General features: G+C 42.4%; 1 protein-coding gene across 4 annotated transcripts in view; it reads left to right on the top strand.

Annotated features, from left to right (window-relative positions):
* The window catches only part of LOC129695557 (lysine-specific demethylase 4C-like), a 324,943-nt gene that overhangs the window by 218,156 nt on the left and 80,425 nt on the right, over nucleotides 1-26,362 (top strand). For all 4 annotated transcript variants that reach the window (XM_055632624.1, XM_055632625.1, XM_055632622.1 and 1 more), the window contains exons 16-17: nucleotides 3,831-3,886; nucleotides 10,374-10,482. In XM_055632624.1, coding sequence (XP_055488599.1) covers nucleotides 3,831-3,886; nucleotides 10,374-10,482 — 165 coding nt within the window. The remainder of the gene's footprint in view (nucleotides 1-3,830; nucleotides 3,887-10,373; nucleotides 10,483-26,362) is intronic.

The following is a 26,362-nucleotide window of genomic DNA, read 5'->3' as shown; positions in this document are numbered from 1 at the left end:
GTCTAGATTGTGGATAATATTTCAGAATATTATGAATAGATCTTTTGCCCAATATGCAAAGCAGAGGGTCTAAAGGGTGTTGTGATATTTTTTCAAATGTGTATGTACAACATTTCAAGGAGTAAATACCAAAAGGCATCAACCTGATAGATACAGTGCATTCAGACGTAAGTATGGGCAGAACCTTTCACTTTTTCCACATTTTGTTACGTTACAGCCTTATTCTAAAATGGATTAAATTATTTTTTTTTATCATCAATCTATACACAATATCTCATAATACAATAGCGAAAACAGGTGTTTAGAAATTTAGACAATAACCAAGTTATGCTTGCTTCTAGAAGGCGAAGGTGAAGATGGAAGAATCGCTAAAGAAGTCTGAATGCTGATATATAATGCGAGTTATTTTTTGTTTTTTGATATATGTTAAGCTTTTATAACTCCTTTTTTAATAACTATTGGTAATTGCGACAAGCCTCATTATATACACCAGTACAATGTAGTAGCCTTTTAGCTTACAGGGCCTGTTCGAGACTTTGAAAAAGGGGGGGGCATGACAGGATTACAAAACTTTTAATGTGAAGTAATCTGGGTGTGAAGTGCACATTGGAGCGCGAAGGGTGTAGAAGTCCCAGTCTTTGCAGGGGTCCAGGGCCCGGCCGTGAGTGGGTGTGAAGTGGTGGTTGGGGGTGGGAGAGGGTCCACTCTTTTCATGCTGGAGTCTTATGCTGAGCGTGAAGTGGCGGGTCCGAGATGTGGGTGCAGGGTCCATTCATTTGTAGACTGGGGTCTGGCAGAAAGCTGGTGATCCACCGACCAGAGGGGTTTCTGGCACAATCAAACTCAGAAAAACTCATTCTGGTTGGCACAATGACGATAGTGTCCAAAATGCGGGATGGCTTTAAAATTACCAAACAAATTTCTTGCATGGTCCCCCAAACTCAAGAAGGGTCACGGCGAGAGTCCGCAACTTCTCGAGTGGGGGGGGAGGGGTGATGCCTCTTCTCCTGTCTTTATGATTAGGCTATCTATTTAACTCTTTCAGATGTAGGTTTGCGGCTAGGATCTCTCGCGCAGACACCCTCTTCCCCCCCTCTCTCTCCCCCTCCACTGGAGGAGAGGTCTCACAGCTTTCCACCATGCACTTTTCACCTTCCCTACAGTAGTAAGATCAAATGTACTTAAAAAAAGAAGTTTAGATGAATATCTTACTGTTTTTACTACTACAATAAAGAAACTATTAATTAAGAGACTGTGTTTGGAAGATTTATCTTCGGACAGCATTGAATGTCTCGTGGGGAGTCCGTGAATGCGTTTCGATTATCTCCAGAATCCCTGTCTTCAATAGAGGAAAGATTCCTTGAGCGATATAAAAATCTGCCACATGAAACAATTGCGCTATTAGCATAGGTGGTAATAGAAAGATTTATTGCAGGTATTATACATCAAATTCATTTATGTGGATTAATTTAAATTGGAAATATTGTTTAAAAAAATGTACATTGGTTGATTTTTGAAAGGGCATGTATGTGACACCCCCCTCTCATTAATTGTGGTATCTTTGTTCCTTATTAACGTTTACCTGTTTCCATAGATAAATATTTGGCAGATCAACACACAAATATTTTTTTTAATTTACTGTTGATTATTCCAACAGCCTTTCTTTCAGATTATGGCAATCTCTCCCATTTTACACTTGAATGTTGCCGAAGCTCAAATTTATTGTCCTATTTTGAATATACAGGTTTTGTTAGAGTATTTAGTAGATTGTGAATAATATTTCAGAATATTATGAATAGTCTTTTGTGAAGATGATGGCTAAAGTGTTTGTATACGCTTCAAATGTGTATGTACAACATACAAAGAGTAAATAAAAAAGGCATCAACCTGATAATATACAGTGCATTCAGAAAGTATATAGAACCTTTCACTTTTTCCACATTTTGTTACGTTACAGCCTTATTCTAAAATGGATTAAATTAATTTTTTTTATCATCAATCTATACACAATACCTCATAATACAATAGCGAAAACAGGTGTTTAGAAATTTTTGCCAAGTAATGAAAAATAAATAACCTTTGGCAGCGATTACAGCCTTTGGCAGCGATTACAGCCTCAAGTGTTCTTGGGTATGATGCTACAAGCTTGGCACACCTGTATTTGGGTAATTGCTCCCATTCTTCTCTGCAGATCCTCTTAAGCTCTGTCAGGTTGGATGGGGAGCATCAATGCACAGCTATTTTCAGGTCCCTCCAGAGGTGTTCGATTGGGTCGAAGTCCGGGCTCTGGCTGGGCCACTCAAGGACATTCACAGACTTGTCACAAAGCCACTCCTGCGCTGTGTTGACTGCGTGCTTTGGGTCGTTGTCCTGTTGGAAGGTGAACCTCCGCCCCAGGTCCAGAATGCTCTGGCGCAGGTTTACATCAAGGATCTGTCTGTTCTGTTCGTCTTTCCCTCGATCCTGACTAGTGTCCCAGTTCTTGCCGCTGAAAAACATCCCCACAGCATGATGCTGCTACCACCATGCTTCACCGTAGGTATGGTATTGGCCAGGTGATGAGCGGTGCTTGGTTTCCTCCAGACGTGACCCTTGGCATTCTGGCCAAAGAGTTCAATCTTTGGTTTCATCAGACCAGAGAATCTTGTTTCTCATGGTCTGAGAGTTTTTTAGGTGCCGTTTTGCAAACTCCAAGCGGGCTGTCACGTGTCTTTTACTGAGGAGTGGCTTCCGTCTGGCCACTCTACCATAAAGGCCTGATTGGTGGAGTGCTGCAGATATAGTTGTCCTTCTGGAAGGTTCTCCCATCTCCACAGGGGAACTCCGTCAGAGTGACCATTGGGTTCTTGGTCACGTCCCTGACCAAGGCCCTTCTTCCCCGATTGCTCAGTTTGACAAGCCAGCTCTATGAAGAGTCCTGGTGGTTCCAAAGTTCTTCCATTTAAGAATGACAGAGGCCACTGTGCTCTTCGGGACCTGCAATGCTGCAGAAATTGTTTTATACCCTTCCCAATACAATACAATACAATACAATTTATTTGTTGTCATTTGAACCCAGAAGTTCAAACGAAATTTGGTTTCTGCAGTCATACAAACTAGAAGAAGAACGAAGACACAACACAATTTACACAAACATCCATCACAGTAGGAAATAGGAAGCGCCACCACCGCTCCTCCCGCTCCGAACTCAGCCAGCTCCACGATGGTGGGTTAGACCGCAGCTCCGCGACTGGAGCCCCTGGTCGTTCCGGTTGGAGGCCGCTCCACGGTGCTCGGCCCCAACTACAACGGAGACCCGACAGAGAAAAGTTTGGGTTCTCCGTGCAGGGGAAAGATTTAAAAAAGTTTCCCCACCCCCCCGCCCCCCACACACATACCCAGTTTAAAAAAATAATAAAAACTACATTCAAACGAGACAAAAAATAAAAAAAACAAAAAATTTAAAAAAAAGACAGACGGACTGCAGAGGCCGCTGCGACGTGAGATCCCACATCTCCCCAGATCTGTGTCTCGACACAATCCTGTCTCGGAGGTCTACGGACAATTCCTTCATCTTCACGGCTTGGCTTTTGCTTTGACATGCGCTTTTATGAAGTATTGTGTGTAGATTGATGATTTAAAAAAAAATAATTTAATCAATTTTAAAATAAGGCTGTAACGTAACTAAATGTGGGAAAAGTGAAGGAGTTTGAATACTTTCTGAATTCACTGTAAGATAGTAAAGCACTTGTGCTAAGATTTGTAAAATTACAGCCATTAGTAATTTTCATTTTTGTGTGGAAAGATATTAATAAAATTATTTACCAAATGTTTTATCCTTATTTCTGCAGGATTGTTGCTTATGCAATTTGAGGGGTGGCGCACTAAAACAGACGACTGATAATAGGTAAGTCATGGCTAAATTGTTGCAAGAATATTTTGATCACACAACAAAAGAACATTAATTCTGAAAGACTGCCAGCTACAAATTAGAAATGACACTCACAGTTGAAGCAGCTTCCACAGCATTTAAGACATATTCGATTTGGTCAGAGAATGAAATCTGTTCAAGAGTGGAGGAAATAAAAAATGCAAAAAAAGACTAATAAACCAGAATAGTTTCTTCACAAGAGTACAGTGAGTGGAGCATGGTTGTATTAAAAAAAGTGCATAAAATTGATTAAAATCACAGAGCTTGATTGACATGGGAATTACCTAATCATCTCTCCTTGAGCTGGCTATAAAGTTGTGACTAAATATAGCTAATAGTGCAACGAATAAAGATGGAGAAGGGGAATTTGAGTGAACAGAACAATCTACATGGCACCTGCCTAATCAACAAGAGTTTGGGATTTGGAAAAGAGTGGCAAAAGGACTGAGAAAGTGAGTGAATTCAATGTCTGTGACTAGTGGTTTGCCTCAGGGTACGGTACTGGGCCTGTTACTGTTTCTCATCTATATCAATGATTTGGATGAGAACGTACATGGCAAGATTAGCAAGTTTGCAGATGGTACAAATGTGGTTAGTATTGCAGATAGTGAAGATGGTTGTGAAAACTTGCGGCAGGATCTTGATTGGTTGGCCAGGTGGGCTGAAGGAATATAATGCAGAAAAATGTGAGGTGTTGCATTTTGGGAAGTCTAACATGGGCAGGACCTATACAGTGAATGGTAGGGCTCTGGGGAGTGTTATGAAGCAGATCGCATTGTGACGTCGTAATGCTAACTGAGTTCAAGTTCAAGTTGTACAGGGTTTGGTGAGACCACAAGTATTGCGTACATTTTGGTCTCCAAATCTGAGGAAGGACATTATTATACAGTGCAGAGACGGTTCACCAGACTGATTCCTGGGATGTCAGGACTGTCTTATGAAGAAAGACTGGGACTAGGTTTATACTCTCTAGAATTTAGAAGATTGTTCTTATAGAAAGGTACAAAAGTAAGGGGTTGGACAGGCTAGATGCAAAAAGATTGTTCCCGATGTTGGGGAAGTCCTTTGAGGGGGGGCACCAGACAGCTTAAGGCTTAAGGATAAAGGGGAAATCCTTTAAAAACCGAGATGAGAAGAAACTTTTTTCACACAGAGAGTGGTGAATCTCCGGAACTCTCTGCCACAGGGTAGTTGAGGCCAGTTCATTGGCTATATTTAAGAGGGAGTTAGATGTGGCCCTTGTGGCTAAGGGGATCAGGGGGTATGTAGAGAAGGCAGGTACGGGATACTGAGTTGGATGATCCCATTGTGAATGGCGTCGCTAGCTGGCTAACTGCACCAGTTCAAGTTTCTAAGTGATTTTTCTCAAACTGGATTTTGTAAAATTTTAAATGTGAATAACTTGTAAAACATACCATCAATTAGAACAAAATTTGATACTACACACCATAGGACAACGGTGAGTAAGGTGGGCCAAACATTGTAGCACTATCGTGTACCGTTTCAGACAGTCAGACATAGAAACAAACAAGATGAGAGTTTTAGTAATATACTAGACTAAGTGGGACCCATGCTCACACGAGAGGGCTGGTTCCCCCAACGCAATATTCCTACTCTCCACCAATTCCAATATTGATGGCCTGTGGTGGGGGCTTTCTGGAGCGATAGTATGGGTGTTGTGGGCTGAAGGGACTGGTTTCCAGAGGGCTAGTATGGACATTGTGGGCCAAATGGATTCTTGGGGTGGCAGCTCAGTCACTCAAGCCTGATGTGCTGGCAGCTCACTCACGGCTGGTGGGCTGACAGTTGACTCACGGCTATTCCTTGAAATTTCATTTCAAACAGGGTGCAAGGCCACCAGATTCAAGTGCAGTCTCGTACCAGTTCAAGCAGGGTGCAAGGCGAGTGAGTGAGTGAGTGAATGAATGTGAATGAGTGAATGTACTTCCTCCAAATCTAATTTTTTCACATTATAAAAGGGTGCAATTAAATTAATTAAAGTCCACACAGATTAATTTTCATAAATTCAGACTTTAGATCTTACCTTTCAGTTCCAGTTGATTCACAAAGTTTAACTGCAGCACCTCAGCAGGGACTTTGCTTTCAAGGCTTTGTTCCACTTCTATCCATTTAGCTGCATGCTAATTAATGCTTTTCTCACAGTTACCCTGCTGCAAGTTTCCACGACATGTATTCCACAGAACTACAAAGTACCTTCATCGGAATCACCAATAAAACAGGCATCAGTGGAAGTACTCTCAGCCATGTTGTGTGCTCTCTGCCTAGCTAGCCTGAATCAAAGCGCGCGATTGGCCACTTGGCGTCTGTCAATGTAAAACGTTGTTAAATTGAACTAAAAATACCCGAAATTTTCATTTTTTTTCTCTAATTTGCAAGTTGTTTAAAAATGTGCAAGTTTTGTTCTTGACGAGTTTCAGGGATGATTTATATAATATTTTTACACAATATGTGAAAACTTCATGTAGTTCCGTGTTGGGTCACGAAACGGCACAAAAAAGCTCCTCGGCCCACAGCCTAACCACAAAAACACCACATAAACACCACACACACATTTCAGTAGACATTCAGTGTGTTCAGTTGAGTCGTGACCTCTCCCTCCCTCAAATTGCAGAGACTGAGCCACAACCACATTTCCTGGTTTTATAATCCCTCCCCCTTCCCACTGGAAGGGGCGTGGTCTTCATGGCATGATTGACAGGAGAGGGATTCTCAACATTTTTAAAATACTAATAACACTTTTATTTTTCATTGATGGGAAGAATCCTCTGCACCTGATAAGTGGAGGGGGACTGAGTAAGATGGCCAAAAATCACATCCGTAAGTGGTAGCGTTTTATCTAAAATCAATATACAGTGCAAACAGGAAGTTGTCACGTTTCGACTTTTAATTCTGTGCTTTATTTCAAACCAACCACCACCACCAACAATAACCATTTGCGATGCTCTATTTAGAACCAACCACCACCACCACATGAAGTGGTGAAGATCAGACTTTTAGTAATATAGATAGATATATAGATAGATCGATAGATAGATAGATAAATGCCATTCCCAGAGCAGTTCATTCCGCAGACTCCACTGCTTTTCCCAAATGCATTCCAAGGCTCCACATCGGGTGGACCAATGCTGCTTGGAGACCCTCTGCAAGGCGCCCCAGGACTCCACTCCACGATTGGGTCTGCGCCGCTGCGTTGTGAAGCTCTCAGCACAACAACAAAGCTCCATGGTACATGGTGTTTTGGCCCATTTATATGATGTGCTCAATATATAACCCTCCAAAGTTATCGACAGCCTCACTTTTTTTGACTCCAAAAAATAAGCTACTGTAGTGATATTGAAAGGTTGACCATCAATTTGCATATCACAAGTTCTCTGGATCTCCAGAGAATTCGATTTCCAGACACCGCCTTTTATTTGCAATCAGGGGACTTATACATTTTTGGCTTGCATCAGCTATTGTGAAACAAATTAGAGGGGTTTGACTAATTTTCCCAGTTGGCTCTTTTTACTTAGAAATCTTAAACCATCCAAAGTTTTATCACACAATGCTCTTTAGTTTTAAATAATGCTCAAAATAATAAAAAAGATATTCGCAACCTAATAACCACAGGCTGTAGGCAGATTACAGGGGCTGCTCCCATTGCTTGTGTGTATGTTTTTCTTTTTCTTCCTGGCAAATCCACGGTGGCACAGTGCTGTCTTACAGAACCAGAGTCCCGGGTTCGATTCTGACTACTGGTGCTTGTCTGTACAGAGTGTGTATGTTCTCCCTGTGACATGCAAGGGCTTTCTCCGGGAACTTTGGTTTCCTCACACACACCAAAGACATACAGGTTTGTAGGTTAATTGGCTCGGTGTAATTGTAAGTTTTCCCTAGTATGTGTAGGATAACGTGATAGGTCTGTCCCACTTAGGCGACTTTTTAGGTGAGTGCAGGAGACTCTATGCTCGCCACATGTTCAAACAGGGTCTCTGGTGTTTTTCGACTTTTAATTCTGTCACAAGGACAACCACCACCACCAACAATAACCTTTGAATGCTCTATTTAGAACCAACCACCACCACCACATGAAGTGGTCAAGATCAGACTTTTAGTAATATAGATAGATATATAGATAGATCGATAGATAGATAGATAGATAAATGCCATTCCCAGAGCAGTTCATTCCGCAGACTCCACTGCTTTTCCCAAATGCATTCCAAGCTCCACATCGGCTGTACCAATACTACTTTATCCACTTTTCAGTTTGCTTTCCAGGCGACTTTATTGGGCTGTGAGAGCTGCTTGTGTATTAACAACAAAACTGAATGGTACATGGTGTTTTGGCATTTATATGATGTGTTTCACAATATATAACCCTCCAAAGTTATTACAGCCAATCACTTTTTTTTCCTAAAAAAAATAAGCTACTGTTGTGATACTGAAAGGTTGACCATCAATTTGCATATCACAAGTTCTCTGGATCTCCAGTGAATTCGATTTCCAGACACCGCCTTTTATTTGCAATCAGGGGACTTATACATTTTTGGCTTGCATCAGCTATTGTGAAACAAATTAGAGGGGTTTGACTAATTTTCCCAGTTGGCTCTTTTTACTTATGATCTTCAACCATCCAAAGTTTTATCAATTCATAGTTAAATGCTCAACATGTTTAAATGCTGAATCTATCGCAACCTAATAATAACCACAGAAACTCTTATTTACATGCTAAAGAAAAATTACAGGGGCTCTTGTATATCCTCATTGCTTGTGTGTATGTTTTTCTTTTTCTTCCTGGCAAATCCACGTAGAGTGGCACAGTGCGGTCTTACTGAGCCGCCCAGAGTCCCCGGGACGGAGCCCCCAGCTCCGCGGCTCCAGATCCAGCGACGCTCCGCGAATGTTGGAAGAAGGCGGCCACAGCGCCTTGTGACATGCCGCACGGCGACCCGGTACTTTGGTTTCCCCGCACCCCGCTGGTGCGGACAGGGGCGTCCGGCCGCGGGGCTCGGTGGATTGTAAAGCGCCACGCAGCCAGGGGTAGAGTTGCCGGGGTCGGAGCTACAACCCGCGCCGCCCGCGGCGACGGAGCCCCAGTCCGCGAGGTTGGGAGTCGCCACATGTTAGGTAGGGGACTAAGAATTAAAGTTTCTCCCCCTTCATGGTCACAACCACCACCCCACATTCTGAGAACTATCCCGACCAAAAATTGGTCACCATGGAGATAATCGACAATCATGTAGTCGTAGGTGCAGTTGTAATGGGGTCGCAATGTAGTTATAGGTAGTCAAAGTTGTTGTATGTAGTTTTAGTTAATCGCCTTTGCTGACGGGTCATTTTCATCGGCTCATTGGGGGAAAAAACGTAAGCAGGACCAAGGTTGTGCACCTGTAATGTTAAATGTCCGCCAAACTTAACAGCTGTGTATTTCTGGCTCATTTAAAGTTGTCTGGCTTCTTAAAAGTTGGCTTCATTCCTTCTTCACTCCTTCTCCCCCGTTCTGCCCCGCACCCTCCCCCACCCCCGCCCGCCTCTCCCCCCCCACTTTTAAAGGACTTATCGTACACTGTGCTAGCCATCTTAATTACATCACCAACCTTCCTGGCCATCGCGGTGTGTGTCTGTATCACCCTGCCTTTGCACCGTGTAAATTTCAAACAGCGCTCCCCTCGTTTGCCCTACCCCCGCCTTTGCGATGTGTGTTTGTGTGTGTGTGTGTGTGTGTTCCGCTCTGACAGTCGCCGTTCCAGTTCCCGGTTTTTCAGTCCGCTGAAAAATCGTCTAAGTAGGACAGGCCCATTAGGATCGCTGGTCGGAGTGAACTTGGTGTGCTCAAGGGCCTGTTTCTGCTCTGTATCTCTAAACTAAACTAAACTAAAATGATAATTGTTGATTTAAGGAATAAATTAATGCAAAGCAATGTGAGGAGAAAGGGGAATACTCATCAACAATAATCCCCAGGGCTTGTGTTCCTGAACTCTTTCAAAGGCATGATGTCCATAGAATAAACAGTTGAGTTCACTGGTAATGATGAGTTCCGTGCGTTCTTTCATTTGTGAAATGACCATCATAAATCTCTCTAACCTGTGACATTCATGAATTATGAGTCTTTCTTTCATAAGTGAAAGAACTGCCATAATTTACTTTCAGCAGTGACATATCCTCTATATAACGAAGCTAATAATTTATTGTTGACCTTCCTCCTTTAGTACATGGATAGACTTGGAAATTAGATGAATTGACAGAGTGGAATAAAAAGGTTTCACTCTCTTATGCAATCAATTTGCGTATGAAATCAAAATAGATTCAAGTGGTATGTAGATTTCACAGGCCAACATTCTTAAAAATTACTCTGGTGCCAAATTTGGAACATCGAGAGTGATAGATCAGAAAAATGAGTCGCTGTCATCAGTATTCTTTTGTGCATCCCTGCATTTTTCAGATTTTCTCTTGTATTGTTTAGGTGGGCTCACGTGATGTGTGCTGTAGCGATTCCAGAAGCAAGGTTTGTGAACATCGCTGACCGCAGTCCAGTGGATGTTACCAGGATATCTTTGCAAAGGTTGAAGCTTGTAAGTATGCAGAATTGTTTCATTATTCCTCAGTCGTTGAACTTGTGAGCTTGTATTCAATTCCAAAGAGACTGTTTCCAGATATGATGATATTGCCCTGTTGTGCCTTACCTGAATTTTTTTAAGGACCGCCCATCATATTTCATGTTTCTACTGTGGTGTTTTAGAGGACCCCATGATTCATAGAAACATAGAAATTAGGGGCAGGAGTAGGCCATTCGGCCCTTCGAGCCTGCACCGCCATTCAATATGATTATGGCTGATCATCCAACTCAGTATCCTGTACCTGCCTTCTCTCCATACCCTCTGATCCCCTTAGCCACAAGGGCCACATCTAACTCCCTCATAAATATAGCCAATGAACTGGCCTCAACTACCCTCTGTGGCAGAGAGTTCCAGAGATTCACCACTCTCTGTGTGAAAAAACGTTTTTCTCATCTCGGTTTTAAAGGATTTCCCCCTTATCCTTAAGCTGTGACCCCTTGTCCTGGACTTCCCCAACATCGGGAACAATCTCCCTGCATCTAGCCTGTCCAACCCCTTAAGAATTTTGTAAGTTTCTATAAGATCCCCTCTCAATCTCCTAAATTCTAGAGAGTATAAACCAAGTCTATCCAGTCTTTCTTCATAAGACAGTCATGACATCCCAGGAATCAGTCTGGTGAACCTTCTCTGCACTCCCTCTATGGCAATAATGTCCTTCCTCAGATTAGGAGACCAAAACTGGTCCCCACAGCTCCCATACTCCCATGAATAAGTATCTATTTAAGCCTGTAAATTCAGAAGTCAATTAAATTAATGTTGATGTCGAGTTTTGACAAAAACCTTCTTAAAAAAATTGTTGTGCCTCGCTTCTAAATACTTTTACATAGAAAGAGTGTCCATGTCATCACAATTGTAACCTGATTTAAGATATTCAAATATTTAAAAGTGTTCAGTGAATTTGTATATTGGATACAATGTGCACTTAAAATGAAGTCAACAAAATCATTTAGCTTTGCTATAACATCCTTTTACAGTCAGGCTGAGGAATTTGTCATCGACAATATGCAACATCTTTATGCTTAATCACAGAACCTGGCTTGTCGCATGGTTTCTTAGGGTTAAGGTTCATTACTGGCAGGTCCGTCCCAAACCACAGATAGGTGCCCTAGTGGTATGGGAGGTTGAAGTAACTAGGCTCCCAATTACAGCTAAGTGATACCACACAAATATTTCATGCATTATCTGTTACTTTTAAATAAGTTTTAGTTTAGAGATACAGCGTGGAAACATGCCCTTCGGCCCACTGAGTCCGTGTCAACCAGTGATCACCCTGTACACTTGTACTATCCTACACACTAGAGACAATTTACAGAAGGCAATTAACCTACAAAGCTGTACATCTTTGGAGTGTGGGAGGAAACGGAGCACAGGGGGGAAAACCCACCCGGTCACAGGGAGAACGTACAAACTCTGTACAGACAGCACCTGTAGTCAGGATCGATCCCGGGTCTCTATCGCTGTAAGACAGCAACTCTACCGCTGTGCCACTGTACCACCCTTTAATCTCGACTCTAATCCTTCTAAATGAAAATCTACTTTTTACTTTACTCAGTAAGTATTTTTTGAGTTTTGAAGTGGATATATAGTGGTGCTGCTTAGTTTTTGTCCCAGTGTAGACCACGTTAGGTGCAATATACCTATGTTTTCCCATTTGAAATTGAAGTTAGACATGAGCCAACCTGACTAACTAGTTTCTTTCCTGCAAACAATGTTGAAAATGAGTCGCTACACCAGTAGTACTAAAAGATATTGCAAAATTTAATTCTAGAAAAAGATTTGTGCTCGAGAGGTTTACCAGAATTCTACCTGGATTGGGGGGTATTAGCTTCAGGAACTGGTTGGACAGACTTGGATTATTTTCTCTGGAATGCTGGAGGTTTAGGAGAGACCTGATAGAAGTATATAAAATTATGAGAGGCATGGGCAATTAAGACAGTCAGAACCTTTGATCCTCGGACTATCCTTGATTGGACTTTGCTAGCTGTACCTTGCACTAAACATTATTCCCCAATCATGTATCTTTACACTGTAAATGGCTCAATTGTAATCATGTAGTGTCTTTCTGCTGACTGGATGGCACACAACAAATGCTTTTCACTGTACTTCAGTACACTTGGCAATATACTAAACTGTAAACTATGGCAAAATCAAATATTGGAGGAGAGAGGGGCGAGTTTTAATGGCGACTAGACCAAGTGCAGACCCGTTGGGTCTGCTCCCCCAACGCATGATTCCACCACTCACCTGTTTCCCAGAATCAAGCCGTTTCCTCACGCAATATTGCACCACTCATGCATAGCCCCCAACTGCGCAGGCACGGCTCATTTCTCCTCATCCCCCAGCACTCCCTCCTCCTCCTCTTCACCCTCCATCGTCAATCCCTAGAGAGTGATGGGGGTAGAGAGGGAGAGGGGTAGAGAGGGAGGGAGGTAGAGAGAGAGGGGGGGGGGCAGAGAGGGAGGGGGCAGAGAGAGGAGGGGATGGGGTACAGAGAGGGAGGGGGAGGGTAGAGGGGGGGAGGGGGTAGAGAGGGAGAGGGGCAGAGTGGGTGGGGTGGGGTAGTGGGAGAGGGGGGGGGGGTAGAGGGAGGGGGTGAGAGTGGGGGGTAGGGATAGGGAGGGGGGCAGAAGGAGGGATAGGGAGGGAGGGGGGTAGAGAGGGAGGGGTAGAGAGGGTCCACCCCCCCCCCTCCCCATCTCCCTCCTCCACCCCCCCCCCCCATCTCCCCCTTCCCCCCCCCCCCCCCACCTCCCTCTACACCCCACTCCCCACCCCATCTCCCTCCTTCTCATTTCCCACATCCTCCTCCCCTCACTCCCATTCCCTGCCCCAGGACCTACCCAGGTCGTACAGCAGTGCCAGGGCCTGGTTCTCGTACTCAACCCGGCCCTGGCTGTAGATCCAGGCTTGTCCTGGGTTCCAGCGACAACCTCCAGCCATCAGCTCGGCTGCCGCTTGGGCTCCAGTGCAGGTTCTGACTTCACCCAGGATCCAGTGCAGGTTCTGACTCTGGACCCAGGCTTGTCCTTGGTTCCACCGGCGGCTTCTTTATTGGCCCCGGTCACGGCCCCATCCCAAGCCCCAGGCTCGGCCCTCACTCCAGCCCAGGCCCAGTCGTCGGATCGGCCCGCGACAGCAGCCTCCCCACCCACCGGGCGGCTGCAGGGCAGGGGGCTAGACCGCCACTCCTTGTTCACCATGACGCTGGAGTGTGTCTCCCTCCCGGAGTGTCCCGTCCTGCCTTGCGAGTGCATTGTGACGTCACTCCGATTTATTTTTCTCAAAATGGGCTTTTTTTTTTATTTCAAGAGTCAAAAAGTTCAGAAATATAGGTGGAAATGCAATGGGAAGATGTTTATTACCCCCAGGGGGGGAAAATATTAGTAGGATGTGTGAAAATGGGAAGGCTGTGGCCTAGCGTTTGGAAGAAAATAGGAATTAACCAGATTGTGCCCAGAGATGACATGCACACACACACACACACACACACACACACACACACACACACACACACACACACACACACACACACACACACACACACACACACACACACACACACACACACACACACACACACACACACACACACACACACACACACACACACACACACACACACACACACACACAAAAAGTTTTAGTAATATAGATAGATATGCAGGGCAAGCTCTTTTACTCAGATCCGATAGTGGCATTTCAGAGATTTTTGGATAAGCACATGCATGTGCAAGGATTGGAGGGAAATGGATTATTGAAGGCAAGTAACAGTTGTTCTTTGGATTGCATTCAGCACAGCCATAGTGGGCCGAAGATCCTATTATTGTGCTGTACTGTTCTATGATCAATGGAATTATTATAGAGCTGCCAACTCTCATGCATTGATCATGAGACTCACGCATTTCGCCCAATTCTCACGCTGATCACAGAATTTAAGAACTAATATCAACGGCATGGGCCACGGGTGTTGGAGAGCCGGGTGGAGGGAGGGATAGAAGCTGAAGCAGCGGCGGGGGCAGATGTGGATCGAGGCGCCGGGGCTGGCGAGTGATTGCCAGGCTGGCGAGTCGCTCGCTGCAGCTCCGGCCATGGAGCAGCCTCAGTGCAAGTGTCCCGGGCCGTCGGAGGCATCGGAAGCGTTACGCCGCTGCCGTGAGAATCTGTGTGCCGAATTCGCCCTGGTGACTGGCATGGACAAGGTTGTGGCTCGGTGCATCCTGGAGGACAACCAGTGGCTGCTGGAAGTAAGTACCAAGCACTGGGTAGAAGCAGTGGAAGATAGTGGCCTTCAATGGTGGTGGTTGGAGAAAGCATCCTGATAGCCTGCTAGATTTTCACTTACTGTAACTGCAGGAAAAATGTTCCCGATGTTGGAGGAGTTCAGAACCAGGGGTCACAGTTTAAGAATAAGGGGTAGGCCATTTAGGACTGAGATGAGGACAAACTTTCTTCACCCAGAGAGTTGTGAATCTGTGGAATGTCCCCAATCTCGTTGGTTTATTAATTGAACACGTGGATGAACATCCTCAAGGAGTGTAATCAGATGGAAACTGATTCAGATGCGATGTTTAAGAGCTTGTTCAAAGAAGGGGCATATTTTAAAGGAGTGACAGAGATAGTTGCAGGGGAATGTGTGAGGAGGTTATTATTTGTCTTTTGTTTAGCTTGAACCAGGACATCTGAAGATTCAAAGTTTAATATAGTAATTGTGCAGATACTGACTCCAACCAACCATGTAATGAATATCATCCGTTCTGGAGGTTTTCTTTTTTTGATGCCATTTAAACTTAACTTGGATTACAATCACTTCAATGTAAAAGTAATTGGGAATAGGGAGCATTGGAACAAATATTTCCCCTCGGTAATATTAACTGTAATATAATAATGTATGCATGTTGGTAGGTGCAATCACAACAAAAATCTTTTTATCATTGTTGTGTTATGAATACCACAGAAAATGTTAGGTAGACAAAAATGCTGGAGAAACTCAGTGAGTGAGGCAGCATCTATGGAGCGAAGAAAATAGGTGACGTTTTGGGTCGAAACCTGTCTGAAGAAGGGTCTCGACCCAAAACGTTACCTATTTCCTTAGCTCCAAAGATGCTGCCTCACTCGCTGAGTTTCTCCAGCATTTATGTCTATCTTCTATTTTCCAGCATCTGCAGTTCCTTCTTAAACAGAAAATATTATGTACTCTCAAGATCACATTAAATAGTATATTATTGCTTAAATATATAGTTATTGGACTTTGCATTTTGGAAAAGTCCCAACTGAGAGGAAGACAGCAAAATACTGAAAATACTAAGGGTGAAAATGATTTCAGGCCAGTTTGTTAGGATAATGAAGGAAATGGTAACAAAATACTTATACAGCTGAGTGAGTATAATTTTATGGATGAGAAATTGTGTTCAACCAATTGATGACTTCTTTGACAAAGTAACTAGCATGTTAGATAACAAGGAAGCCAATGGATGTTGCAAATTTTGTTATAGAAAATTTGATCCATGAAATGCCCCATAAAAGATGACTGCATTAGATAAGCACCTGTGGACTTGAACGTAATAGGTTTATGTGTGGGCCAGATATATTGTCAGTGCAGAAGGGCTAGGAGCAAAGCCAAGTGTGCATCCAGAATAGTACTAGGTGTGCAGTCAAAGCTGGGACAATGGGTGTGTTCAGCACTGGGAACCTAAGTAGGTAAGCAGCTATAAACAGGGTAGAATAGGGGGCCAGGTGTAAGGCTGGACTCGGGGTCAGGAATGAGAGAAGGTATGCAACTGGAGTCAGGGTCAGGAGTAGTACCCGGTATGCAGTGAGACCCAGGTTGGTCAACATGGGCCAAGTGCTTGATTATAATCTGACTTCCATACATGAATATACTAAGATCATTCATAGAAACATAGAAATTAGGTGCAGGAGTAGGCCATTCGGCCCTTCGAGCCTGCACCACCATTCAATATGATCATGGCTGATCATCCAACTCAGTATCCCGTACCTGCCCTTCTCTCCATACCCCCTGATCCCCTTAGCCACAAGGGCCACATCTAACTCCCTCTTAAAAATATAGCCAATGAACTGGCCTCAACTACCCTCTGTGGCAGAGAGTTCCAGAGATTCACCACTCTCTGTGTGAAAAATGCACTGTTGTGCTGCACTTGTTGATCAGAGCCTGGCTCTACTGTAGAATGTAATTAGGAATGTAATTTAGCCTAACCTTATTCATAGCTAATCCAATTTAAAGCATAAATATTGCATTCAAGTGTAAGTTAAAAGACTCACTGCAGTATGCACCAGATTACGCAATTTTAAGCTGAAAAATGCAAAAGCTCCTTACCAATGGAAGGGGGGACTCAGTCACTATGCTCCCTCGGGCTTGGTCTCTCGCAATTTCTCACTCCTAACTCTCACCCAATGTTGGCAGCCCTGTTATTTCAACTGTGACAATAGAGCTACTGAATCCAAAGTTTATCCCTGTTATTGAATAAAAATCACAGTACCTTGCGACACCATACATTCCAGTTTTGAAGAAGCTTCTGCTAAACATATCTAGCAGCCTTTGAGTTGAGAGGTTTTTCTCAGTTGAAGTATTTGCACGATTCTTGTTATGCTCCTGAAATACATCTCACACTAACATTTTAGATAAGAATTGCAAGTAATATTCAACATAGTTGTGAAATTTTGTATTGAAAGTTTGGAGGCTTTTATGCTCTGAGAAGCAATTTGTTTCATTGATTTTGAAGAGCATAAACCAAATTTTTTTTTAAAAAGCTGCTTTTGAGGCTCTTTTCTGAGCAAGATCTATTTGGAAAGCCAGTTTTTCTTTTCTATGATGCTTCTTTAAAGTGTGATGAGGCTCCCAGCATGTCCCGTGGTGAGGTGTATGCTCTGACCTCTGAGCCTTCAATATGATGTGAATCCACTATTCCCAAAGAGCTGCAACAATTGATGAAGATGGTGGTGAATTTGTGGAATTCTTTGTCACAAAAGGCTGTGGAGGCAGTACTTGAATATATTTAAGGCAGAGATAAATAGATAGATTGTTGATTTCTACTGATGTCAGAGGCTATAGGGAGAAAGCAGGCGAATGGGGTTTGGAGGGAGATAGATCAGCTATGATTGAATGGCGAAGTAGACTTGATGGGCCGAATGGCCTAATTCTGCTCCTATCACATGATCTTATGAACACTCAGCAGGTCAGGGTGCATCTGTGGATAGAGAGACAGAGTTAATATTTTGAGAACCTTCTTTAGAACACATTTTTACCTGATTCTTGTTGACATTTTAACCATAGGGTTGAGAACGAGAAATGTTCATATTATTATTTGAGAAAATCTGAATCTGAGGTTATTTGTTGAATAACATTTCAGACTGTTGTACAGAATTAACAAAATGGTGAACACTAAATGTAAAAAAGTTAGATATAGGTATGAGAAAAGTCATTCAACAAATAGTCATTCATACAGATTTGAAAAATTCTCTTTTAAGGGGCCTTCTCTTCTATTTCTACTTTCCACTTTCTCTCTTCCTTTTTTTAAATTTTTTTATTTACACACTTCACGTTTTTCTACTCTCTACCATCTATTTTTCCACTTTTTCCCCTTTCTATTGTTTTCTTTTTCTTGTCCTGCTTACTTCCTTCTCATAACATAAAACTAGAGGTTGTACATAGAATGGATTACGGTATTACACAGTTGGCACCTAAAATTAGGTTCCACTGTACTGTTTTGTGCTGTATTAACTTCTAATAAAATAAAAAAAAATAAAAAAAAAAAAAAAGAAAAGTCATTCAAGCCAGCTCTGCCATTCAACAACACCTTCCACCTCAGCACTTCTTTACAGCACTGTTACCTTAACTCTTTTCATGCCCTGGAATCAATTCATCTCTGGTATGAAAGAACATAACTGAGCTTCCACAGCTCTTCAAGATGCAATCTTCTATTCCATAGGTTCGCCCCCCTCTGAGTGCAGGAATTAATTCTCCTCCCATACTTAAATGTGTCACCCTTTATTCTTGGGCTGTGATGTGTGGACCTAGTTGTGGAAAACATCTTTCCTGCATCTACCTCGTCAGGCCATTTAAGAATTTTTGACAAAATCTCTTGTCATCTTTCTAAACACTTAAGAATATAGTGCCAGTCATTTGATATCTCCTCAAAGAACAAACTTTAGAGTCAGTGTAGTTTATCTTCACTGCAGTCCTTCCTTATCAAGAATATTATTTATTAGGTAATGCCAACGCTCCAGGTGCAGTCTCACCAAGCGCCTTTAAAATGGCAATAAGCCTCACTCCTATAATCAACCTTCTCGTAATAAGGGGTAACATTTTCCATATTATATTCCATGGAGATATTCGTTATAGTTTGATTCACCCTACATATAGATTGGGTGAATCAAATTGGCAGGGGTGCTGAGGAAGAGGATTTCTTGGAATGTATGCGGGATAGTTATCTAAATCAACATGTAGAGGAACCAACGAAAGAACAGGCTATTTTAGACTGGGTATTGAGTAATGAGGAAGGGTTAGTTAGCAATCTTGTTGTACGTGCCCCCTTGGGCAAGAGTGACCATAATATGGTTGAGTTCTTCATTAGGATGGAGAGTGACATTGTTAATTCAGAAACAATGGTTCTGAACTTAAAGAAAGGTAACTTTGAGGGTATGAGACGTGAATTGGCCAAGATTGACTGGCAATTAATTCTAAAAGGGTTGACGGTGGATATGCAATGGAAGACATTTAAAGACTGCATGGATGAACTACAAAAATTGTTCATCCCAGTTTGGCAAAAGAATAAATCAGGGAAGGTAGTACATCCATGGATAACAAGGGAAATCAGGGACAGTATCAAAGCGAAGGATGATGCGTACAAATTAGCCAGAAAAAGCAGCATACCGGAGGACTGGGAGAAATTCAAAGACCAGCAGAGGAGGAAAAAGGGCTTAATTAGGAAAGGAAAAATAGATTATGAAAGAAAACTGGCAGGGAACATAAAAACTGACTGCAAAAGTTTTTATAGATATGTGAAAAGAAAGAGATTAGTTAAAACAAATGTAGGTCCCTTGCAGTCAGAAACAGGTGAGTTGATCATGGGGAACAAGGATATGGCGGACCAATTGAATAACTACTTTGGTTCCGTCTTCACTAAGGAAGACATAAATAATTTGCCGGAAATAGCAGGGGACCGTGGGTCAAAGGAGTTGGAAGAATTGAGTGAAATCCAGGTTAGCCGGGAAGTGGTGTTGGGTAAATTGAATGGATTAAAGGCCGATAAATCCCCAGGGCCAGATAGGCTGCATCCCAGAGTACTTAAGGAAGTAGCTCCAGAAATAGTGGATGCATTAGTAATAATCTTTCAAAACTCTTTAGATTCTGGAGTAGTTCCTGAAGATTGGCGGGTAGCAAACGTAACCCCACTTTTTAAGAAGGGAGGGAGAGAGAAAATGGGGAATTACAGACCAGTTAGTCTAACATCGGTAGTGGGGAAACTGCTAGAGTCAGTTATTAAAGATGGGATAGTAGCACATTTGGAAAGTGGTGAAATCATTGGACAAAGTCAGCATGGATTTACGAAAGGTAAATCATGTCTGACGAATCTTATAGAATTTTTCGAGGATGTAACTAGTAGCGTGGATAGGGGAGAACCAGTGGATGTGGTGTATCTGGACTTCCAGAAGGCTTTCGACAAGGTCCCACATAAGAGATTAGTATACAAACTTAAAGCACAAGGCATTGGGGTTCAGTATTGATGTGGATAGAGAACTGGCTGGCAAACAGGAAGCAAAGAGTAGGAGTAAACGGGTCCTTTTCACAATGGCAGGCAGTGACTAGTGGGGTACCCCAAGGCTCAGTACTGGGACCCCAGCTGTTTACAATATATATTAATGATCTGGATGAGGGAATTGAAGGCAATATCTCCAAGTTTGCGGATGACACTAAGCTGGGGGGCAGTGTTAGCTGTGAGGAGGATGCTAGGAGACTGCAGGGTGACTTGGATAGGCTGGGTGAGTGGGCAAATGTTTGGCAGATGCAGTATAATGTGGATAAATGTGAGGTTATCCATTTTGGTGGAAAAATCAGGAAAGCAGACTATTATCTAAATGGTGGCCGATTGGGAAAGGGGGAGATGCAGCGAGACCTGGGTGTCATGGTACACCAGTCATTGAAGGTAGGCATGCAGGTGCAGCAGGCAGTAAAGAAAGCGAATGGTATGTTAGCTTTCATTGCAAAAGGATTTGAGTATAGGAGCAGAGAGGTTCTACTGCAGTTGTACAGGGTCTTGGTGAGACCACACCTGGAGTATTGCGTACAGTTTTGGTCTCCAAATCTGAGGAAGGACATTATTGCCATAGAGGGAGTGCAGAGACGGTTCACCAGACTGATTCCTGGGATGTCAGGACTGTCTTATGAAGAAAGACTGGATAGACTTGGTTTATACTCTCTAGAATTTAGGAGATTGAGAGGGGATCTTATAGAAACTTACAAAATTCTTAAGGGGTTGGACAGGCTAGATGCAGGAAGATTGTTCCTGATGTTAGGGAAGACCAGGACAAGGGGTCACAGCTTAAGGATAAAGGGGAAATCCTTTAAAACCGAGATGAGAAGAACTTTTTTCACACAGAGAGTGGTGAATCTCTGGAACTCTCTGCCACAGAGGGTAGTTGAGGCCAGTTCATTGGCTATATTTAAGAGGGAGTTAGATGTGGCCCTTGTGGCTAAGGGGATCAGGGGGTATGGAGAGAAGGCAGGTACGGGATACTGAGTTGGATGATCAGCCATGATCATATTGAATGGCGGTGCAGGCTCGAAGGGCCGAATGGCCTACTCCTGCACCTAATTTCTATGTTTCTATGTTTCTATGTTATTAACGTTGTTGATGGGCATCTTCATTTTGCCAGGAACGGGATTTGAAAGCCATCTCAATGATGTAGAGCAATGGAAGCACTTAGTTTAGCAAGTAATTTATTCTGTGGAATAATCTCAATATGCTCTGGGTTTAAGCCTCCCCCTCCCCTCTCCATATAACAATCTTTCACTCCACTGTATCCACATGTGAAATATTTGGCTGTGATCCTGAAATGTGAGTGCAACCTAATATTGAATTCTTTCATAAGAGTCTTTTTGCCTTCTTCGAAAATGCAAAATTATAAATATTTAATTGTGAAAGGAATCATGTTGCTACTTTCGTGTACACAATGTAAGCAGTTACAAACAAATATCAAGCTATCTTAAGTCATTCTGCGCAATAGTGTAAAGAGCACAACCTTGTTTCGCCTACATGACAGTATCATAGAAAATGGGCCCATTGTATCACATGAGACAAGAAAAAATTAACTTTCTGACCCCAACATCTATCTGTACTCTTGGAGGTTGTGGTGCTACAACTAAATCCAAATATTTTAAAAATGTGATGAGAATTTTTACTGCAACCACTCTTTCAATTAGTCTTAAGAAAGGTCCGGCAATGTTGCCTGATCTGTTGAGTTCTTCTAGCACTTTCTGTTTTACCATTCCCGTCATTAATTACAGATCCAGCTATTTTCAGGGTTAAAACACTTTTCAATGCCTCCCTTCAATCCTCTACCAGTTACTTTAAATCTATGGCCCATAGTTTATGATCCCTCCACTGAGGGAAATAGATTCTTCCTGTTTACTCTGTCCAAGTAACTCATAATTATACTAATCTCAATTAAATGAGCAAATACTCTGCTCCATTTCAAAGAAAATAATCCTAACTATATAAACTTTATTTATCTGGAGCAGACGTGTTACAATTTCCCCTCATTATTGATTCTTGCAAGATAAAGAGAATCATTCTGTGGGTTCACTCTCTCTATGTGTGCATATTCAACTGTTTTTAAAGATGGGGGACAGGTAATATTCTCTGACTGTGTGCTTACAATTTTGATTGTTTCTCTGTGAGTACATATGTGTAGTATTTGAACAAACAACCTGCATTACATTTCTACCGAAAAATAAAAAATGAAAAAAAAACTGAAGGAAGTCTGGATCAAAGGTATAACTATTGGCCCTCACATGGGCTCAAACTATGCCTGTCTTTTTGTGGGATAGACCAGCCGTTTTTCAGTCCTATTCAGGCCCGCTTCCCAACTCTTCTGGAACATGGTCCCTGCTGAGTTACCTCCGGTATATTGGCGACTGCATGGTGCTGCTTCCTGCACTTCTGCAAAACTCAAAAATACTGTTACTTTTGCAGCCAGTGTTCACAATCCATCTAACATTTCAGGAGATAGCCACCAATGTCTATTACAAGTCCACAGACTCCAAACCAATCGTAAATATATCTCTTCCCAACCTATTAAGAACACCATTGCCTTCCTTCATTTCCTCTGTGTCTGTCCATTTACTCTAATGATGAGACATTCTACATAGGGGCCTCTGAAATGTCTTCCTTTGTTCTTAACCGTTTGTTCCCCTGTTCTTACATTTCCATCTGTTTTGTTCACATCTCTGGTATCTATCCACTATCCTTAAATTTTATGTATACTTAAATTTCATTTAAAAACAGAAAAAACATAACTAATAATGCTATAGACACAGTTCAGTAGGCATATTAGGAAGAGTGTTTGGTCAGCTCACGACATTGGTTTTTAATTCTGCATCTGTCCTCAACTCAGTCCCTGAAATACAGAAATGAATTGGCGTGTACAAAGGGAGATAAGTTTGAAAAAGCTATTGATTTTTTTGAACCCCGAAACACAACTTGAGTGATGGAATTCGCTGAATCACTTAAAAATTTCCCCTTGTCTATTTTCCTGTATTATTCTTGCTGGGCTGAGTGCTAAAGGGCATAGTTTCTCATTTACAGCGGATCCAAAGATCTGACCATTTCGAACTGGAATGAACAATTTATTTAGTTCCATTATTCCTGCAGAGCCAACTATCCAGATGAATGATCCTCTCAGCTGTAAACTGAGAAATCTCTTTGTTTTGTGTTTGAAACCGGACGCACTGCCTCTGTTCCCTGGACACAGGAGTTTGTGCTCACTCAAAATAGTTGGTTTAAAAGCTTATTTCCTTTTGCGGCAAGTCATTTCCGTAGGTTCAGTCAGTTTGTAAATCAATACTTTAATAACCATTGTAGTCATCTTTCAAACCAGTTATGATTTGTCTCCTGTTCTTTTTCACCTAATTATATATATTTTTAGTACCCTGCTAGAAATTGTGACCTGCATTTTGACATGTTATGGTATTATGATTTTGTGGATAACCTTTTAGGTTTCTATATGCTATCACGCTGTATCCTTTATTTAAAAATATTTTTGTGTTGTTGCCTGTTTAAAAATAAAGACATGAATGCAGAATCCAAAGCATTTCTTAAATTTTTCCAAACTTTATAACTTTACCCCAACAAATAATGTATATTAACAAGGTTGGAGTTGCTGCTTAGGCATCGTTGCGAAAGTGAAAAAGGTGTTGATATACCACATTTCCTGCCCCTTTCAGATGGTCCCCGAGCATTTTAAGTGAATGAAGTACTTCTTGAGGGGAGTAAATATGGTAGCTGGTTTGTGAAAGAGACTTGTCAGTATGTTTTGGTCAGTCAGTGTGCTGCCACCCTCTTTCACCTTTAATTTCCTTATTTTCATTGAACTTCTGCCTCCCATCCTATTGCAGCCCTTCTATTCTGTTATATCCTTCCTTCCCCCATCCCTTTCCATCCTCTGTCTCTCATATTATCTCTCTGTACCCTTTTGTATTTTCTCCTCACCTGTTAAAGTCTGCAAAGTCTCTGACTTTTCCAAGTTCTGAGGAAAGATTATAACATTAACTCTTTATTCCCTCTCCACAAATATGACTTACTTGCCAAGTATTTTGAGCAATTTTTGTAAGTAAAGTTAATTGAGGAATTATTACTATATGAGGACTTATCTGCATTTCAACAGACTTCAAAAATATATTGGCTGTAATATGCTTTGGGAGATATAATTGGTGCTTCATAAATGCAAGCCTTTCCACATTGTACTGGAATGCCCTAGACCTTGACACCAGCATCAGAACTGGTGTCTGTATACTCCTAGGAAATCCCAGTGCTGAGGAGTTCAACAAGTCATTTTCCAGAAGCTAAAACAACACTTTACAGAACCAAATTGGACACATCACTGGACTTGTGCTTCCGCGTGAATGATTACACCATTTGTCTCTCAAAAGCTAATTTTCACTAGATATGATGCAGAATTTACAGTCATTGGTTTCTTATTTTCTTTCAGAATCGTAACTTTTCATTTATGCAAACGTGCTGTCTGTAAAATTGTATATTGGAAAATCAGAATTCAACATCAATTTCAATGGAAATTAATAAAAAATATTGGGATTTTGATTATATTAATATCTTCTTATAGAGAATATGCAATAGGTGCAGGAGTAGGCCATTCGGCCCTTCGAGCCACAGACTCACAACTGTGAGAAAAAGTGTTTCCTCGTCTCCATTCTAAATGGCTTACCCCTTATTCTTAAACTGTGGCATCTGGTTCTGGACTCCCCCAACATCGGGAACATGTTTCCTGCCTCTAGCGTGTCCAAACCCTTAACAATCTTATATATTTCAATAAGATCCTCTCCCATCCTTCTAAACTCCAGAGTGTACAAGCCCAGCCGCTCCATTCTCTCAGCATATGGCAGTCCAGCCATCCCGGGAATTAACCTTGTAAACCTACGCTGCACTCCCTCAATAACAAGAATGTCCTTCGTCAAATTAGGGGACCAAAACTGCACAGAATACTCCTGGTGTGGTCTCACTAGGGCCCTGTACAACTGCAGAAGGACCTTTTTGCTCCTCGACTGCTCTTGTTGTAATGGCCAACATGCCATTCGCTTTCTTCACTGCCTGCTGTACCTGCATGCTTATTTTCATAGACTGATGTACAAGGACCCCCAGATCCCGTTGTACTTCCCCTTTTCCCAAATTGACGCCATTTAGATAGTAATCTGCCTTCCTGTTTTTGATACCAAAGTGGATAACCTCACGTTTATCCACATTAAACTTCATCTGCCATGCATCTGCCCACTCCCCCAACCTGTCCAGGTCACCCTGCATTCTCATAGCATCTTCCTCACAGTTCACACTGCCACCCAGCTTTTTGTCATCTGCAAATTTGCTAATGTTACTTTGAGTCCCTTCATCCAAATCATTGTTGTATATTGTAAATAGCTGCGGTCCCAGCACCGAGCCTTGCGGTACCCTACTAGTCACTGCCTGCCATTCTGAAAGGGACCCGTTAATCCCTACTCTTTGTTTCCTGTCTTCATTGGCTGTCTCCATATTCCAATGTGAAATCATTTTCATGAATGAAGATACCTGTGATAGCTAATCTGAACAACTTTATTTTAGAAACAAGAAGCAAGCCCTTATAAACGGCTTTTGACATTGCATGTGCTCACAATGGTCTTTTGACATTTTAATTCCCATTGTAATCAAACTCAGTGGGTGAGGCAGCATCTATGGAGCGAAAGAAATGGGCAAAGTTTCGGGTCGAGACCCTTCTTCAGACTGATGTGAGGGTGGGGGTTGGCGCGAAGAAGAAAGGAGAAGGGCAGGGGAAAGCAGGGACTACCTGAAATTAGGGAAGTCAATGTTCATACCACTGGGGTGTAAACTACCCAAGTGAAATATGTGGTGCTGCTCCTCCAATTTACGGTGGACCTCACTCTGGCCATGGAGGAGGCCCAGGACAGAAAGGTTGGATTCGGAATGGGAGGGGGAGTTGAAGTGCTGAGTCACCGGGAGATCACGTAGGTTAATGCGAACCAAGCGGAGGTGTTGGGCGAAGCGATCGGCAAGCCTAAGCTTGGTCTCACCGATGTAGAGCAGCTGACACC

This window comes from Leucoraja erinacea, chromosome 3, assembly GCF_028641065.1.
Source record: "Leucoraja erinacea ecotype New England chromosome 3, Leri_hhj_1, whole genome shotgun sequence".
Taxonomy (NCBI): domain Eukaryota; kingdom Metazoa; phylum Chordata; class Chondrichthyes; order Rajiformes; family Rajidae; genus Leucoraja; species Leucoraja erinaceus.
The sequence above is the reverse complement of the archived record's forward strand: the minus strand, read 5'-3'. Positions and strand labels throughout refer to the sequence as shown.